The 19,504-nt window shown below is 37.9% G+C and overlaps 1 protein-coding gene across 1 annotated transcript in view; it reads left to right on the top strand.

The window, feature by feature from the left end:
• Window positions 1-19,504, top strand: part of TRPC5 (transient receptor potential cation channel subfamily C member 5) — a 178,250-nt gene that overhangs the window by 90,820 nt on the left and 67,926 nt on the right. Inside the window, exon 3 of the mRNA XM_039874758.1 lies at window positions 17,961-18,297. Within this exon, the coding sequence (XP_039730692.1) occupies window positions 17,961-18,297 (337 nt within the window). The remainder of the gene's footprint in view (window positions 1-17,960; window positions 18,298-19,504) is intronic.

Raw genomic sequence — 19,504 nt, 5'->3', positions numbered from 1 at the left:
ACTTGACTTATTTTGTAAGTGTGAAATCTCCAGCCAAATTGCCATTATTATCGGTGGTCAACCTCGGGAACCTAGTCTGCTAGCTAATTGCAACAGGAATCAGCTGAAAACAGAATGTCTCTGTAATCCCTAGGTAAGCACGTATCTCCTTTCTTCAAAAAAAAATCCCCCTAGATTAGTGATCTGAGTGGAGAAATATCAAATTGTGCTAGACAATTTCCAATCATAATCTGGGCCTAAACTACTTGCCAAAACCTATTCTTCATCTCCAATTCCTGCAGCAGTCATAAAAAGCTGAATCATTTTATGAAAGTAAGGCTCAGCAAGATCACTGAAATGGTGAGAGAAGAAAGGTATTTTAAAAATTTCTCCATCTACGGAAAATTTTTCATTGCTACCAATTTCTAATTCGAGCATTTTTCTCTTAATCAGAGTCCACTGTGATTGTAAACTACAAAACGAATCAATAAAACTCATACTATCTTGGGTCACTTCTGCTGGCTGGCTTTTTATTTATTTATTTATTTATTTTATTTTATTTTTTTTACTGAGTTTATTGGGGTAACATTGGTTAATACAATTATATGATTTTCAGGTGCACATTATAATTTGACATCTGTATATTTTATTGTGTATCTACTACCCAAAGTCCAGTTTCCTTCAGTTACCATATATTTGATCCCCCTTACTCTGCCATTCCCCTATCTCCCTATATTTGACCCCTTTTACCCCATCTACCTCTCCCTCTCTTTCCCCAACCCACTAGTAACCACTAGTCTATAGCTCTTCAGTAACTTCTAGTCTATAGTCCATGCCCATGAGTCTCTGTTTGTTTCTCCTGCCTTTTTTTGCTTTTAGGTTTATATCTCACATATAAGTGATATCATGTGATTTTCAACTTTTTCTGTCTGGCTTATTTCACTTAGCATAATTATTTTGAGGTCTATCCATGTTGTCGCAAATGACAGTATTTCATCTCTTCTTATGGCTGAAGAATATTCCATTGTATATATGTACCACAGCTTCTTTAGCCAATCATCTATCGTAGGACACTTCAGTTGCTTCCATGTCTTGGCCACCGTGAATAATGCTGCTATGAACATCAGTGTGCAAATCACTTTTCAGATATGAGTTTTCAAGTCTTTGGAGTAAATACCCAATAGAGATTGCTAGATCATATGGTAGATCAATTCTTAGTTTTTTGAGAAACCTCCATACAGTTTTCCATAGTGGCTGTACAAATTTGCAGTCCCACCAGCAGTGTATGAGGGTTCCTTTCTCTCCGCATGCTATCCAGCATTTGTTATTACTTGTCCTGTTGATTATAGCCATTCTAACAGGTGTGAGATGGTATCTCATTGTGGTTTTCATTTGCATTATCTTAATAGCTAGTGATGTTGAGCACTTTTTCATATATTGTTTGCCATTTGTATGTCCTCTAGGGAAGTGTCTGTTCAAGTCCTCTGCCCATTTTTTTAATAGATCATTTGTTTTTTTGTTGTTATTGAGTTGTATGAGTTCTTGGTATATTTTGGCTATTTGGCCCTTATCGGAGGTGTTGCTTGCAAATATATTTTCCAATTCAGATGGTTGCCCCTTTACCTTGTTGATGGTTTCTTTTGCTGATCAGAAGCTTTTTAGTTTGATGTAGTCCCATTCCTTCATTTTAGCTTTTATTTCCCTTGCTTTTGAGATCAAATTCATAAAATCCTCTTTAAGCCCAAGGTCCTTGAGTTTAGTTCCTGTGTTTTCTTCTATACATTTTATTATTTCAATTCTTATATTCAGGTCCTTAATCCATTTTGAGTTAATTTTGGTGTGTGGTGGTAGACAATAGTCTAGTTACATTCTTTTGAAGGTGGCCTTCCAATTTTCCCAGCACCATTTATTGAGGAGGCTTTCCTTTCTCCATGTTTTTGGCTTTTTTATTGAAAATTATTTGCCCATATAAATATAGGTTTATTTCTGGACTCTCGATTCTGTTCCACTAACCATGTGTCTGTTTTGCTGCCAATACCATGCCATTTTCATTACTGTCACTTTGTAGTACAATTTGAAGTCAGACAGAGTGATGCCTCCAGCCTCGTTCTTTTTTTCTCAGAATGGCTTTGGCAATGGGGTCTTTTGTGCTTCCATACAAATCTGATGATTTTTGTTCTATTTCTTTAAAAAACATCAATATGATTTTGATGGACATTGCATTAAATCTGTATAATGCTTTAGGTAATATGGTCATTTTAACTATCTTGATTCTTCCAATCTGAGAACAAGGAATATCTTTCCATTTCTTTGTATCTTCTTTGATTTCTTTTAATAGGGTCTTGTAGTTTTCATTATATAGGTCCTTCACATGTTTCATTAAATTTATTCCTAGGTATTTTATTCTTTTTGTTGCAATTGCAAAAAGAATTATTGCTCCACTTCTTGTTCTGACACTTCATTATTAAAGTATAGGAATGCTAGGGAGAATTGAACATTGATTTTGTATCCAGAGACTTTACTGTATTTGCTTATTGTTTTTAGTAGTGTTCTTGTGGGGTCTTTAGGGTTTTCTATATAGAGAATCATGTCATCTGCAAATAGTGACAGTTTGACTTCTTGGTTTTCTATTTCGTTGCCTTTTATATCTTTCTCTTGCCCGATTGCACTCGCTAGGACCTCCAAAGTTATACTGAATAGCAGTGGCAATAGTGGACAGCCTTGTCTTCTTCCTTGTCTTCTTTCTGATCTTAGAGGGAAGGTTTTTAGTTTTTAGTATAATGTTGGCTGAAGGTTTGTCAAAGAAGGCCTTTATTATGTCAATGCGCTTTCCTTCTATACTGATTTTTTAAGTGTTTTGATCATAAATGTATGCCGTAGCTTGTCAAAGGCTTTTTCTACATCTATTGATATGATCTTATGATTCTTATTTTTTAATTTGTTTATGTGGTGTATCACGTGAATCGATTTGTGTATGTTGAACCATCCCTGTGCCTCTGGGATGAACCCCACTTAATCGTTGTGTATAATCTTTTTAATATGTTGCTGTATTCAATTCAGTAGTATCTACTTTAGGATTTTTGCATCTGTGTTCATGAGGGATATTGGTTTGTAGTTTTATTTTTTGTGTGTGTTATCTTTACCCGATTTTGGTATCAGAGTAATATTAGCCTCATAAAATGTGTTGGGAAATATTGCCTCCTCTTCGATTTTTTGGAAGAGTTTGAGGAGAATAGGTATTAAATCTTCTTTGGATGTTTGCTAGAATTCACTGGTGAAGCCATTAGGTCCTGGATTTTTACTTTTTGCTAGGGTTTTGATGATTGTTTCAATTTCCATACTGCTGATCGGTCTATTTACATTTTCCAGTTCTTCTTGATTCAGTCTAGGAAGGTTGTGTTTTTCTAAGTACCGGTCCATTTCCCCTAGGTTATTAAATTTGGTGTTATATACTTTTTCATAGTATTCTTGGATGATCCTTTGTATTTCTGCGATGTCACTCGTAATTCCCCCCCTTTCATCCCTGATTTTGTTTATTTGTGTCTTTTCTCTCTTTTTTTTAGTGAGTCTAAAAGTGGTTTGTCAATTTTATTAACCTTCTCAAAGAACCAGCTCTTTGTTGCATTTATTTTTTCTATTGTTTTTTTGTTTGCAATTTCATTTATTTCTGCTCTAATTTTGATTATTTCTTTTCTTCTGCTGACTTTAGGCTTCATATATGAGGATGGCTTAGCTGGATACATTATTCTAGGCTGGTAGTTTCTTTCACTTAGTAGTTTAAATATTTGATTCCATTCCTTTCTGGTTTGTAAGGTCTGCGCTGAGAAGTCCAATGATAATGTAACGGGTTTTCCTTTATACGTTACCGTTTTCTTCTCCCTGGCTGCCCTGATAATTCTATCTTTGTCATTGGTTTTTGATAACTTTAATACAAGATGTCTTGGTGAAAGCCTTTTTGTGTTGAGATAATTGTGTATTCTGTTGACTTCTTGAATTCCAAGTTCCAGCTCATTTCTTAGATCTGGGAAATTCTCGTCCACTATTTGTCTGAAAATGCTTTCTAGTCTCTGCTCCTTTTCCTCTCCTTCGAGAATGCCCATCATTCTTATGTTTCCTCTCCTGATGATATCAGTTAGTTCTTGAATTTCTCTTTCATTATTTTTCATTCTTCGGTTTCTCTCTTCTTTCTGATTAATTTCTAGATTTCTGTCTTTGGATATCACTGATCCTTTCCTCCATTTGGTCGACTCTATTTCCCAAGCAGCTATTTCATTTTCAACTTTTGCAGTGTGTTTTTTATCTCTAGAAGTTCTATTTGGTTCTTTTTGAGGGTTTCATTCTCCTTGCTCTGCTCATCTAGCTGTTTTTGCAATTCCTGAAATTGTTTATATGACTCATTTCAGATCTCATTGAGTTTTTTAAGAAGTACCATCCTGAATTCTCTGTCATTTAAGTCACATATTTCTATGTCTGTAAGCTTATTTTCTAAAGATTTTTCTCTTTCTTTCTGAGATGCCTTGTCACCTTGGTTGTTCATGGTGTTTAATGGACTATTTCTCCATCTGGGCATTAATGGAAGTGTATTCTGCTGTTTTCCAGAAAGAAGATTTATTATATAAAGGTCTCTCTTTAGCCTCTTGCAAAGAAGGCACTTTTCTTTTGGTTTCCAGTAGGTGGCATCTGAGCCTCTTGGATCCCTGCTTTATATAAAGCCTAAAGTCTTTTATGTTCTTGTAGATATTTAATCACACTCGCTTCTCTCAGTTTCAGTCTCTGTCAGTGTTAGCAACAGTTTTGGTAGTGTTTACTCAGATTCCCCTGTGGCTCCGCAGTGATCGATCTCGGAGGTTATGGGAGGAGAAGCCCTCTGGGTTGGGAGTTGAGGCTGTGGCTTGGCCTCAGTTTTGCAACTGGGGCTAGTAATAATCAACTGTTGTTTTTCTGCAGTCTTGTCCCACTTCTCTGCTTTCCGCCCTGATGACTGGGCCCTGCTGTCGACTGCGTGGAACTCACAGCACTTCCAGGCAGGGCTGTTCAGGGAAGTCGCTGCACCTTCTCCCCTCCTTCTCCTCCTCCAGGGATTTCTAGAGGCTGCAAGAGGCAGCTTCTTTATTTCTCCCATTCCACCACCCAATTTCTGTTGTTCTGACCTGTGGTATTTCTTATGCGCAGATCCCACGCTCAGATGTGCTAGTGTGCAGTTTGGATGTTTGTTTTTTTTTTTTTTTTTTTATTGAGTTTTAGATGTTCAGCTTATTGTTGTTTCAAGGGGAGAGATCTGAGGATGTCTCTCACTCTGCCATGTTTCCCACAATCTGGCTGGCTTTTTAAAGACACCCATATATGCAAAACCCGGCTGTGTTTTGAAGAACTGACATCTCATACAATGAAAGTTGAGCCTATTCAAATGTGCAGTCATTCACTGAGGGAGCAGAAGGATGTTCTTTAAAGATCAGTAGACTTTTTCAAACTACTGAGAAAAGCCCTTATCTCAGATCCTGCCATAGCCAGGAACTTGATTTTTCTTCCCTGATTTTCACCTTCTTCATTGGGGTAAGGGGTGACTCATTCTCACCTTTCAGATGTTTTTTTCCTCCAAACAATCTAAAGGAAGAAGTTCCCCAGCTAGAAGTCAGCTGATATCTTTTTGAGGAAACACACAAAGATAACTCATTGCCAATTACTTCAGAGAACAACAGGCCTGTAGTGCTTTATAAACCTCTGAATGTTAAACATATGTCAAGGTGACCCTTATTCTAGTCTCACTTATTGCGCTCTTGTACACACCTAACAATTTAAAATCACCTGAAAATAACCAGTTAGGTGACTCGTAGTGGGACTGATTTGTTTTGTACTGATCTATTTTTTTTTTCTTGCTGACAGCTTTCATGGCAGGGAATAGAGTGGATTGTGGGAGTTAAGATTTTCTCTTCTGACCATTGCCTATTCCTAATGGAGCCACTGGAATCTCACTGCTACCAGCTTTTTTCTTTGTCTCAGAGCCTGGCTTACTTCTCAAAAGCCCACCCTCAGATCCTCTGCTCATACCAGGGTACTTTCACTCCATTTTCCATTTTCTCCTCAGAAAGTGGAGACTCGATCAACAGTCAGGGAAGTCTTCTCCTAAATGAGCACTTAGTACAGTGCTTGACACAAATGTTAATTGTTGTTATTATTACAACTTAACCTCTCTAAACCTCAGTTTTCTCATCTGTAAAATGGGTGTAAATGTAGTACCAACCTTCTGGGTTCATTGATATATAAAAGGTGCTTTTTAATTTTTTTATTTTTTATTTTTTTTTTATGGTGACATTGGTTAACGAAATCCAATAAGTTTCATCTGGACTCTACAACAGTAAGGCATATATATATTTACACTGTGTGTTCACCTCCCATAGTTAGATTTCTTTCTGTCACCACATATTTGACCTCCTTTACCCCATCTACCTCCCCCCTCCTCTTACCCTCTGCCCTCTGATAACCACTCATCTATAGTCCATGTCCGTGAGTCTCTGTTTGTTTGTCCTATTCCTTTGTTGCTTTTAGGTTTAAATCCCACATGTAAGTGATATCACGTGATTTTCAACTTTTTCCCAAAACATAGGAAGTTCTGCATAGTTTTAATCTGTGACTATTATGACTACTATAGAGAAGTGCTTTGAAGGCACACAGAATGTGAGATAAAAAGAGAAGCGTGTGTGTGTGTGTGTGTGTGCGTGTGTTTTGAGGGGCTTTTGGGGGAAACAGTTCTGTCTGGGCTATGTGTCTGAAATATCCACTGGGCAGTTGAACATTCAGGTGAAGTTTAGCAGGGAAGAAGAGAGCAGAATTTTCTCACTTTAACAAATACAGTTAATGCCTGCAAAGTCCTTTGAGGTATGAAATGTCATACAACATACAAAATTGTCTTTTCCTTTCAGAAGTTTACCTTTGTAGGAAGGCTGAGTCACAGGTTCTACATATAAGTGTAAGATGAGGCAGGCTCTAAGAAATACCATAAGGAAGAAGCAAAGTTGTCTGGATTCAAGGAGGAGAGATCACTTCTGGCTGGGGCAATCAGGAATGGCTTCCAGAAGGAAATGAGGTTCTCCGATTTAATGATTCTCTGCAGCTTTTCCTTCTGACACTAGTGCCTGCTGATTTGTCCCATCTCAGAATGCTCTGAGTTTCTAAGGTGGGGTGCCTCATAACAAAGCAGTAAACTTTTCCTAATACTAAAAGGATCCAGTTTGAATGACTAGATTTTATTCTGACCTTTTTGATAAAATGGTGGTAACAGGAAATCAAAGCTCAAAGCAGAGTAGGGTTTTTTTGTTTGTTTTTGTTGTTGTTGTTTGTTTCTTTTTATGTCCTTACTGGCAAAATCTCCTGATTTGGGGGCGAGTGAACTTCACTGGTCTGTGAGAGCCAATCATCTGGGAACCTGACTCTATTACCATTTGTACTGCTTGTGCAGATATCTGAACATAAATGTTATTATCCTATAATTTATTTTGCATAAGTTTGGCTGGTCTCTTAATGACATCTTTTAGGCCAGAAAAACTGTCGGTCTCTCTTATTGTCACCTTCTCCCCACGTGCCACACAGAACTGGGCACAGAGCAGCTATACAGAAATACTCATTGAAACACCTAAATTGAATCACGTTCTTGCATTCCCTTGGCAATGAGCAAGTCAAATTCTGTTCTTCCCTGGCTTCAGTACATGAATCAGGCACAAGCCATGGGATTATTTAGACAGCTATAGGAACAAAAGTCACATACAATATACTATGTGGGATATAAACCTAAAAGCAACAAAGGAATAGGACAAACAGAGACTCATGGACATGGACTATAGACAAGTGGTTATCAGAGGGCAGAGAGTAAGAAGAGGGGGGAGGTAGATGGGGTAAAGGAGTTCAAATATGTGGTGACAGAAATAGCTAGCGAGATAATTCTCACTGAGTGAAGTCAGGGCTCTGCTGAGGCAAGATCAAAGTGGTTTTGCTAGTTGTCTGAGGGAAGGGTGGGTTCTTTCCAGTAGAACCTGACATTATTCCTATCGAGAATTATTCTTTGGAGGAGCAAAGAGTTATTGAGCCACTCAATTTAGAACACAGTTTTATGTCAAAGGGAAAAAAGGCCAGGGCTTTTTCCAAAAGTCCTATGCAGTAAGAAAAAAATTAATTTTCAGCCCTGCCTGAGAGCATTGGAGAAATAAAGTACTGCAGGTGGGAGGGGGGAGAACTGCAGTGATGGCCCTAAGAGATTAATGAAGAAAAAATTTAAACAGGTTGAAAAGGTGGGTCTCATAAAGATCTGGCCTGGGACTCAACCAGGCAACTAAGATCTTCAGGGTTTCCCCCATGTCCGTACCTACGTGTCCCTCCCCCTGCCTTTCCTAGCTGCTACTCAGGAGCCCAGGCCTGGGAGGGTCCCATCATTTCTGGGCTTTGCTGACAGGCAGGTCCTTTATAACTAGATAACTGACTAATATGATGTACTCACTTTAAACTCTTAAAGGTAGCTAGCAGTTTCATATATTACTACTTCCTAAAAACATAAATACAACTTCATCGTCTTAAGCCAAAGCAATAAGTGATATGGGCATTTTGATCACTGTGGCAAGGCCAATGGGGAAAATACCAAGAAATTCAGCTTTCTGCAGGCCTCAGAACATACCATCCATGGATTAACAACATGCAGTGTTTAAGAGTGTGGTCTATAGTCAGCCAAGCTAGGCTCCACCACTTACCAAGAATGTAAACTTGGGCTCAGTCCCAGCATCTGTAAAATGGGTATAATACTAATATCTGCCTTTAGAGTTCCTGTGAGATAATGCATGTGAAAATGTGGTACAGTGCCTGGCACACTATAAGAGCTCAATACATGGTAGTTAATCTAAGTTAAGAATAGTTCCTAGTTGAAACTCCTAAGAAAGGATGTAGCTACCAGACTTCACCTCCTGCATACGCTAAAGAAAGAAGGCTTTGGAAAGAGAATGTTACACTGGGGTTTATCCAGCACAGATTTATTTATTCAATCACTCATTCAACAAATATTTATGCAATGTTTACCGTATGTCAAGTACTTAGCAAAATATTGAGAATGTAATAAAGACTGAGATATGCCCCAAGTCTTTGAGCAACATCCAGTCTTCTGGCTTTTAAGAAGCTCCTATAACTACACAAACTTTGTTGTTTTTTTTAACCCTTCCCACCAACCACCACCACCACCAAGGAAGGAACAGGGAAGGAACCCTATTTATACTAACCCACACACAAATTCAACATCACTTTGGAAAATTAGGAAGTTTGAGTCTGCCAACTTTGTTCTTTTCCAGAATCGACTTGGCTATTCTGCCTCCACTGGATTTCTATACGAATTTTCTGATCATCTTGTCAGTTTATGCAACAACAAAAAAAAAACCCTGGGGTTTTGACGGGAATTGCATCAAACCTGTAGAACAGTTTGGGGAGTATTTCCATCTTAACAATATTAAGTCTTCCAAGATTGAATGATCCCTTACTTTATGCTAAGCAGTTCCAAGTGCTTCATATATAGTAACTGATCTTAATCCTCATACCAACCCTATATAGTAAATACTATTATGTCCATTCTTCAGATGAAGACATTGAAGAACGGAAAGAACCAATGCAGTCTACCTCCAGAGTCTGTATCTACTCTACTATATTGTTTTACACATACACATATGCACGCACACACACGCACACAAAATCGCTTATGACTTCCCATGCTTTTAAAATGTGTCATACTATTTATGATGGCCTAAAATTATCATTTTGATTTTCTGTAACACCTGCCTACCTCTCCACCCTCATCTCTTGCCATTCTCAGTCTCGCAGTTCATGCTGCAACTGCCACAGACTGCTTTAGTTCCCCATACAAAATAAGTTCTTTTTCACCTCTATGCCTTTAGTCACATTATCCCCTTTTCTTTGGCTGTTTATTCCCTGTCTTTCTCCTCCCCTACACCTAGCAAGCTTCTATACATCCTTTAATGCTCCACTCAGGTATTGCCTCCTTCAGGAAGCCTTGGCTGGGTAATCCAGACTGGCCCCTCTTCTGTGCTCCCATTATGCTTTGTTCATACACATTTTAGTGCCCTCACTATACAGTTTTATAACTTTATTTTTAATTAGTTAATTTATTTTTTATGAAGACATTGGTTAATGAAATCCTGTAAGTTTCATCTGGATGCTATAACAGTAAGGCATATATATATTTGCACTGTGTGTTCACCTCCCATAGTTAGATTTCTTTCTGTCACCACATATTTGATCCCCGTTACCCCATCTACCTCCCCTCTCCCTCCACCCTCTACCCTCTGGTAACCACTAGTCTATAGGCCACGAGCCTCTGTTTGTTTGTCCTGTTTATTTGTTGCTTTTAGGTTTGTACTATACATATAAGTGATATCATATGATTTTCAAGTTTTTTTATCTAGCTTATTTCACATATTATGATTATCTCAAGGTCAATACATGTTGTCCCAAATGGCAGGAGTTCATCTCTTCTTATGGCTGAGTAATATTCCATTATAAATATGCGCTACAGTTTCTTTAGCCAATCATCTATCATAGGACACTTCATTTTTCCATGTGAATAATGCTGCTATAAACATCAGTGTGCAAATATCTTTTCGGATATGAGTTTTCAACTCTTTGGGGTAAATACCCAGTAGAGTTTTTTGAAGAACCTCTATACTGTTTTCCATAGTGGCTGTACCAATTTGCAGTCCCACCAGCAGTGTATAAGGGTTCCTTTTTCTCCGCATCTCCTCCAACATTTGTTATTACTTGTTCTGTTGATTATAGCCATTCTAACAGGTGTGAGATGGTATCTCATTGTGATTTTGATTTGCATTTCCCTAATAGCTAGCAATGTTGAGCACCTTTTCATATATTTTTTGGCCATTTGTGTATCCTCTAGGGAGAAATGTCTATTCAGGTCCTCTGCCCATTTTTTCAGTGGATCATTTGTTTTTTGCTGTTAAGAAGTGGTATGATTTCTTTGTATATTAGGCCCTTATCAGAGACGTTGCTTGCAAATATATTTCCCCATTCAGATGGTTATCTCTTTACCTTTATGACGGTTTCTTTTGCTAAGCAGAAGCATTTTAGTTTGATGTAGTCCCATTCCTTCATTTTAGATTTTACTTCCCTTGCCTTTGAGATCAAATTCATGAAATGCTCTTTAAGCCCAAGGTCCTTGAATTCAGTTCCTATGTTTTTGTCTATGCACTTTATTGTTTTAGGTCTTATATTTAGGTCCTTAATCCATTTTGAGTTGATTTTGGTGTGTGGTGGTAGACAATAGTCTAGTTTCATTCTTTTGTAGGTGGCTTTCCAGTTTTCCCAGCACCATTTATTGAAGAGGATTTCCTTTCTCCAATGTATGTTTTTGGCTTTTTTATTGAAAATTATTTGTCCATATAAATATGGATTTATTTCTGGATTCTCGATTCTGTTTCACTGGTTCATGTGTCTGTTTTGCTGCCAATACCATGTCATTTTCACTACTGTCGCTTTGAAGTATAATTTGAGTTGGGCAGAGTGATGCCTCCAGCCTTGCTCTTTTTTCTCAGGATGGCTTTGGCAATGGGGTCTTTTGTGCTTCCATATGAATCTGATGATATTTTGTTCTATTTCTTAAAAAATGCCAATGGGATTTTGATGGTGATTGCATTAAATCTGTATAATCTTTAGTTAATATGGTCATTTTAATTATGTTGATTTATTCAATCCAAGAACACAGAATATCTTTCCATTTCTTTTTATCTTCTTCGATTTCTTTTAATAGGGTCTTGTAGTTTTCATTATATAGATCCTTCACATGTTTCATTAAATTTATTCCTAGGTATTTTGTTCTTTTTGTTACAATTGCAGAAGGAATTATTTTTTCCACTTCTTTTCCGACACTTCATTATTAGAGTACAGGAAAGCTATGGATTTTTGAACGTTGATTTTGTATCCAGAGACTTTACTGTAGTTGCTTATCATTTGTAGTAGTGTTCTTGTGGAGTCTTTAGGGTTTTCTATATAGAGAATCATGTCATCCTCAAATAGTGACAGTTTGACTTCCTTGTTTCCTATTTGGATGCCTTTTATATCTTTCTCTTTTCTGATTGCACTCGCTAGGACCTCCAATATTATATTGAATAAGAGTGGTGATAGTGGACAGCCTTGCCTTGTTCCTGATGTTAGAGGGAAGGATTTTAGTTTTTCATAATTAGGTATAATGTTGGCTGAGTGTTTGTCATAGATGGACTTTATTACATTAAGGTACTTTCCTTCTATACCAATTTTGTTACATGTTTTAATGATATTGATGTTATATCTTGTTGAAAGATTTTTCTGCATCTACTTATATAATCATATGATTTTTATTTTCTAATTTGTTTATGTGGTGTATCACATGAATCGATTTGTGTATGTTGAACCATCCCTGTGCCTCTGGGATGAACCCCACTTGATCGTGTCGTATAACCTTTTTAATATGTTGTTGTATTCAGTTTGCTACTATCTTATTTAGGATTTTTGCATCTGTGTTCATGAGAGATATTGGTCTGTAGTTTTCTTTTTTGTGTTATCTTTACCAGGTTTTGGCATCAGGGTAATATTGGCCTCATAAAATGAGTTGAGAAGTATTGCCTCCTCTTCGATTTTTTGGAAGAGTTTGAGAAGAATAGGAATTAACTCTTCTTTGAATTGTAGAATTCACTGGTGAACCCATCTGTCTGGGACTTTTCCATTTGGGTAGGATTTTCATGATCGTTTCAATTTCCATACTGCTGATCGGTCTATTTATATTTTCCAGTTTGCTTGATTCAGTCTAAGAAGGTTGTATTTTTCTAAGTACTGGTCCATTTCCTCTAGGTTATTAAATTTGATGTTATATACTCTTTCATAATATTCTTGTGTGATCCTTTGTATTCCTGCGATGTCAGTTGTAATTTCCCCTCTTTCATCCCTGATTTTGTTTGTGTTCTTTTTCTGTTTTCTTTAGTGAGTCTAGCCAGTAGTTTGTCAATTTTATTAACCTTCTCAAAGAACCAGCTCCTTGTTGCATTTTTTTTTCTTTTTTTTGTTTTCACTTTCATTTATTTCTGCTCTAATTTTGATTATTTCTTTTCTTCTGCTGACTTTAGGCTTCACTTAATCTTCCTTTCCTAGATTTTTAAGATGAAGCATTAGGTTGTTTATTTTGGCTCATTCTAATTTTGGAAGATAAGCCTTGTTATGACATGAACTTTCCTGTTATGATCGCGTTTGCCATGTCCCAAAAGTTTGGATATGTTGTACTATTATTATCATTCATTTCCATGTATCTCTTGATCTCTCTTTTGATTTTTTCCCTGACCCAGTTATTCTTCAGTAGCATGTTGTTTAATCTCCATGTATTAGTGGTTTCTTTGCTTTTTATGATCAGAGAATATGGTTGGTATGATTTCCATCCTTATATTTATTGAGGGTATCTCTGTGTCCCAATATGTGGTCAATCCTTGAGAATGTTCCATATGCACTAATGAAGAATGTATAAGCAGCTGTTTTGGGATGGGAGGGTCTGTCAATGTTAATTATGTCCAGTTGGTCTAATGTGTCATTTAAGGATGTTATTTCCTTAGTGATTTTCTGTTTGGATGATCTGTCCATATCCGACAGTAGGGTATTTAGGTCCACTACTATGATACTGTTTTAGTCTGTTTCTCCCTTTCGTTCTGTAATAATTATTTTACATATTTTGGGGCTCTCTAATTGGGAGCATAGATATTAATAAGTGTTATGTCTTCTTGATGCATGTTTCCCTTTATCATTATGAAGTGTCCCTCAGTATCTTTCTTTACCATTTTTATTTTGAAGTCTTTTTCATCTGATATTAGCACTGCTACTCCCACTTTTCTCAGAATGCCATTTGCTTTAAATATCATTTTCCACCCTTTCACTTTGAGTCTATATTTGTCTTTGGAACTGAGATGTGTCTCCTGGAGGCAGCATATGGTTGGGTTTTGTTTTTTTATGCATTCTGCAACTCTGTGCCTTTTTATTGTTGAGTTCAGTCCATTTACATTTAGGGTAATTATTGAAATATGAGGTCTTTTTATAGCCATTTTATCTTTTGCTTTCTTGTAGCTCGGTGTTTCCATTTCTTCCTTGTCATTGTACTTCTTTTTTCTTTATTTTGTTTGGCTTTTGTGGGTTTTTCCTCTGGTTCTTCTTGTTTTATGTTATATCCTTCAGTTCTGAATCTTTCTTTGGGTGTGTTTTTACCATTACTAATATGAAAAGTATAGTTACATATATAGTCATTCATATTCTTCTGCATGGGCCTTATCTTCCATTCTCCTTTACAAATCTGGATCTTTGAATCCTCCCCTTTTTTGTCATTTTATCTCAATTTGTCCCTATGCATGCTGAACATTCATTACTATCTTGCTATAGCAATTGTCTTCTTAATGTTTTAGCTTACAATGCTCCGTTCTTAGTAAGGGTTGCTCTCCTCTGCCTGATAGTCACTTTACTCCTAATTATGTTTTGTTTTGTTTTGGTTTTTTGTCATTTTGTTTTAGGTGAGCTGACCCCTTTCAGTATTTCCTGTGTTGCCGGCTTGTAGTGGAGAATTCCTTCAATTTTTACATATCTGGAAAGGTCTTTCTTTATTTCTCCTTCATATTTAAAGGAGAGCTTTGCTGGATACATTATTCCTGGCTGAAAGTTCCTTTCATTTAATAGTTCGAATATTTCATTACACTTCTTTCTGGCTTGTAAGGTTTGTGCTGAGAAGTCTGAAGATAATATAATGGGTTTCCTTTATGGGTTACCGTCTTCTTTTCCCTGGTTGCCCTGAGAATTGTCTTTGTTGTTGATTTTTGATAATTTTAATACAATATGTCTTGGTGAAGGCCTTTTTGGGTTGAGATAATTGAGTATTTTGTTGATTTCTGGAATTCCAAGCTCCAGCTCATTCCTTAGATCTGGGAAATTCTCATCAACTATTTATCTGAAAATGCTTTCTAATCCCTGCTCCTTTGCCTCCCCTTTGAGAATGGCCATTACTCTTATGTGTCCTCTCTTGATGATATCAGCTAGTTATTGAATTACTCTTTCATTATTTTTCATTCTTCGATTTCTCTCTTCTCCTTCTGTTTATTTCTAGATTTCTCTCCTCAATGTTACTGATCCTTTCCTCAATTTAGTCGACTCTATTTCCCAAGCTTGCTATTTCATTTATCAACTCTTGCAGTGTGTTTTTTTATCTCCAAAAGATCTATTCTGTTCTTTTCGAGGGTTTCAATCTTTTTGCTAAAGAACTCATTCTGCTCTAGTTGTTTTTTCAATTCCTGAAATTGTCGATATGACTCATTTCGGAACTCACTGAGTTTTTTCAGAAGTACCATCCTGAATTCTCTATCATTTAAGTCGCATATTTCTATGTCTGTAACCTCATTTTCTGGAGATTTTTCTTTTTTTTTTTCTGAGATGCCTTGTCAACCTGGTTGTTCATGGTGTTTAATGGACTCTTTCTCCAGCTGGGCATTAATGGAAGTGTATTCTGCTGTTTTTCCATTAGGCAGATTTATTATATAAAGGTCTCTCTTTAGCATCTTGCAAAGGCGCTTTTCTTTTGGTTTCCAGTAGGCAGAGTCTAAGCCTCTTGGGCCCCTGCTTTGTATAAAGTCTTAATAATGTCTTTTTTTCCTTTCAGATGTTTAATCGCCCTCACTACTCTCAGTCTCAATCCCCGTCAGTGTTAAGTACTGTTTCAGTAGTGTTTGGCCAGATTCTCCTAGTCTTCGCTGTGTTTGATCTCGTAGTATATGGGGGGAGGGGCCCTCTCAGTTGTGGATTGGGGGCTGCAGCTCAGCCTCGGATTTGCAACCACGGCTGGTAAAAATCAACTGTTGTTTCTCTGCTGTCCCACTTCTCTGCCTTCTGCCCTAATGATTACGCCCTGCCGCCAGACACATGGAACTCACAGCACTCCCAGGCAGAGCTGTTCAGGAAATTTGCCACCCCTTCTCCCCTCCTCCTCCTACAGGGAGCTCTGGTGGCTATGAGAGGCAGCTTCTTTATTTCTCTGAGCACACTGCCTAACAACCAGTGTTCTGACCTGTGGTAGCTCTTATGAGCGCATCCCATGCTCAGACGTGCTGGTGTGCAGTTTGGATGTTTTTTGTTGTGTTTTAGATGTTCAGCTTATTGTTGTTTCAAGGGGAGAAATCTGTGGACATCTCACTCCACCATGATTCTGTTTTATAACTGTTTTTTTATGTATCTATCTCTCTCGCTAGACTGTGCTCCAAGTGCTTTTCCCTCATTGCATCCAAATATCTTGCTTTACCCTTATACACTTTTATGTATGTTTTTCTAGGACTTTGCATACCAGTTTTTGGCATAGGCTATAATGCCAAGAAGAGTAGAAAGAGATTATAGGATTTTGTCTTTTTGTGTGTGAATATGTGAAAAAGAGATGTGAGGACATAATGGGTGTTATGAACATCTTTGGAGAAATTGAGATCACATAATAAAAAGATTTTAGAGCTTAGTTTTAGTAGTTTTATAATAGTAAACTGCTTTAGGGTAGGCTAGACTCCCAAATATATTATGGCCCGAACACAGTCATATAACATTCTTTCATTCATTTTTTTTTTATCATGTAACATTCTAAGACAAGTATTCTTGGTGAGCAGGATAGTTCTCTTCTACATTGTCATTGAGGGATACAGGCTGACAGGTGTCTCTAGGTCATCCTGGGTTACCACATCCCGGTCAGCCAGAAGAGAGAAAGAATATGGAGGAGCACACATGGGAGATCACTAGAGGCCAGGCTTAGAAGTACCACTGGTCATTTCTCTGAACATTTCTTTATCAAGAACTTAGTCATGTGGCCACACCTCACTGCAAGAGAGACTGGAAGATGTAGTCCAACTTCATCTCATGTGCTCAAGGAAGAGAAAAATGGTTTGGGTGGAGAAGCTAGTACCTTCATAGATGTATTAACATTAAGGTTGAACTAGTAAGATATATTGTGCAGACCTCTTTAACTTTTTCCATGGAAGCTAGAGTAATTAAATATTAGCAGTATTTAAAATCATGGCTGACAGTCGAGCTCCTAATTGCTTAACAGAGAAGAGCAGCTGGAGGGTAATTCACAATGTTGATGATTCTTTAACTAGTAATCACTGACACTTTGTAGTTTGCTTTTAAGTAAAATCCCAGCTGAGTTAGTATACAATGTTGTAATATTGGCCCTCAAATATATTTTTCTCCTTTGTATGTATACACTAGAGAGGGTATTAAATAGATGGCAAAGGAGCAACCTGATTCATTGCTAGCCAACCAAGAGGTGCTCAAAACCAAAAAGGAAAAGAGACAAAATCAAAATGGAAACACATTTTTCATTCCAAACCATAGCCACAGGCATGAGCTGATTCCCTGCCGGTTTGTGTTTGCCCAAAGTGCACGTTTGTTGATGACTTCATGTAGGCAAGGAGAATGAGTAAATGTGAATCAATTTGAAATGAAATAGTCCCCTGATTCTCTGCTAAGAGGCATGTAAATCCCCAGTAGAACTTTGTAAAACAGCTTCCCAGGCTCTACCCCTCCAGAGAGGCTCATTTATTCAGCCTGTGGTACCACCTGGGAATCTGGATTTTTTAATGTTCCCTGGATGATTCTGATGTAGAACCAGGTTCTGGGAACCATTTCTCTAACATGATGGAAGGGGAAATAGGGAGGCATTCCAAAGCACAAACCAGAGTGATTTTATTTAATATGAGATAAATAATCCTAAGGAAGATCTAGTCTCATAGCTTGACATGTAGAGCTGTCTCTGGGGTTAGACTCATTCATGGGAACCCAGAAATCAGACCTCTCTTGGGGTTTGGCCATGCAGCTGGCTGTAAACTAGGAAAGGTATTATAAAGGTAGACTTCCTTTTGGTAATCTCAGATGCCTAACTTGTTCTATTCTTTTCCCAGTTCGTTGCTCAGCCCAATTGCCAACAGTTACTTGCCACTCTGTGGTATGACGGTTTTCCTGGATGGCGGCGGAAACACTGGATTGTCAAGCTTCTGACCTGCATGACCATTGGGTTCCTGTTTCCTATGCTGTCTATAGCTTATCTGATTTCACCCAGGAGCAACCTTGGTCTGTTCATCAAGAAACCTTTTATCAAGTTTATCTGCCACACAGCATCATATCTGACCTTTCTCTTCATGCTTCTCCTGGCTTCTCAGCACATCGTCAGAACAGACCTCCATGTACAGGGGCCTCCCCCAACTGTTGTGGAATGGATGATATTGCCTTGGGTTCTCGGTGAGTAAAAGGGATGGGGGATATGGCCAGACTTACAGCTAGTCCTGTCTAAAGAAACTACTGAAACAGGCAGTTAGACTGGCCCTGAACTAGGGCAACTTCTCTCTGTGCAGTGGGGTAATCCTTTCTTGGGAGTCTCAGAAATGTGGTACCTTCTTTCCCAGACCTTTGTCACTCAGTATTGCCTGGTCCACGGTGAGATTGGCAGTGCACCCAGGGTTTGTTTCTGCTAACCTAACATCATCAAGGACGAGGAAGGGATCTAACAGTCAGTTTAGAGGCAAAGCCAAGTGTCAGTCAGGATGGGCCTCAGGTAAGCTAGGCAGGACAAGTGCTGATCAGTCTATTCAATGCCCTCTTTCCCATAACCAGGGGAAGGGACACTAGGATCTACTGCTTTCTTTTGGCTATTCCACATAATCCCAGTACTTATTCAATGTAGACATCTTATTTGGATACTGACTTCACAATCAAGAGGGGAACCTAGGAAATACACACAATTCATGGTAAAAGCAGTTTTACCAGTAATCTCCAGGCATAATTAGATTTCACTGGACCTCTAATGAATTCCCATTCTCCAAGTCCTTGGTACTCAAACTGTGGTCCTCAATCTAGCAATGTCAGCATCACCTAGAAGCTTGTTAGACACACAGAATATCAAGTACCACTCTGGAACTATAGAATCAGAACCTTCATTTTAACATCACCCCCAGGTGATTCACATGCACTTTGAAGAATGAAAAGCATTGCATTAGAGCACAGCCACACCCTTTACTGTTTTACACATTTCAAGACTAAAGAAGCATCTATATTATGAGGCAGAATTCCATAAAACCTCCACACAGTGATAGGAGAAAGGAGAGAACCGGATTCTAAATTATTTGGGACCCCACTGCCTTGCCTCAGCCCCAACATCCAGTAATTTGGTTCATGGTTGGCTTACTCACCTTAAAACTCATTGAAGAGTTTTCCTTCCAGCACGTAGTGAAAACTAAGGACTATGAGATAATGACCTCAATTTATTGATGAAATTACTCGTACTCTAAAATGGGTAGAATCAAACACCCGAAATTACATCATTCTAGTAACTACAACAACAATGCTAAAAGTGAGTTGTAGCCAGAAAAGCATAACATATGTACATCTTCAGGTAAAGCTTATCAGGTTTGGTGAGTTCAAGACTGAGAAGTGAGATGAAAGAAAGAAA

This window comes from Pteropus medius, unplaced genomic scaffold, assembly GCF_902729225.1.
Source record: "Pteropus medius unplaced genomic scaffold, Ma_sr-lr_union100, whole genome shotgun sequence".
Taxonomy (NCBI): domain Eukaryota; kingdom Metazoa; phylum Chordata; class Mammalia; order Chiroptera; family Pteropodidae; genus Pteropus; species Pteropus medius.
This window is presented reverse-complemented; position numbering and strand designations above follow the sequence as displayed.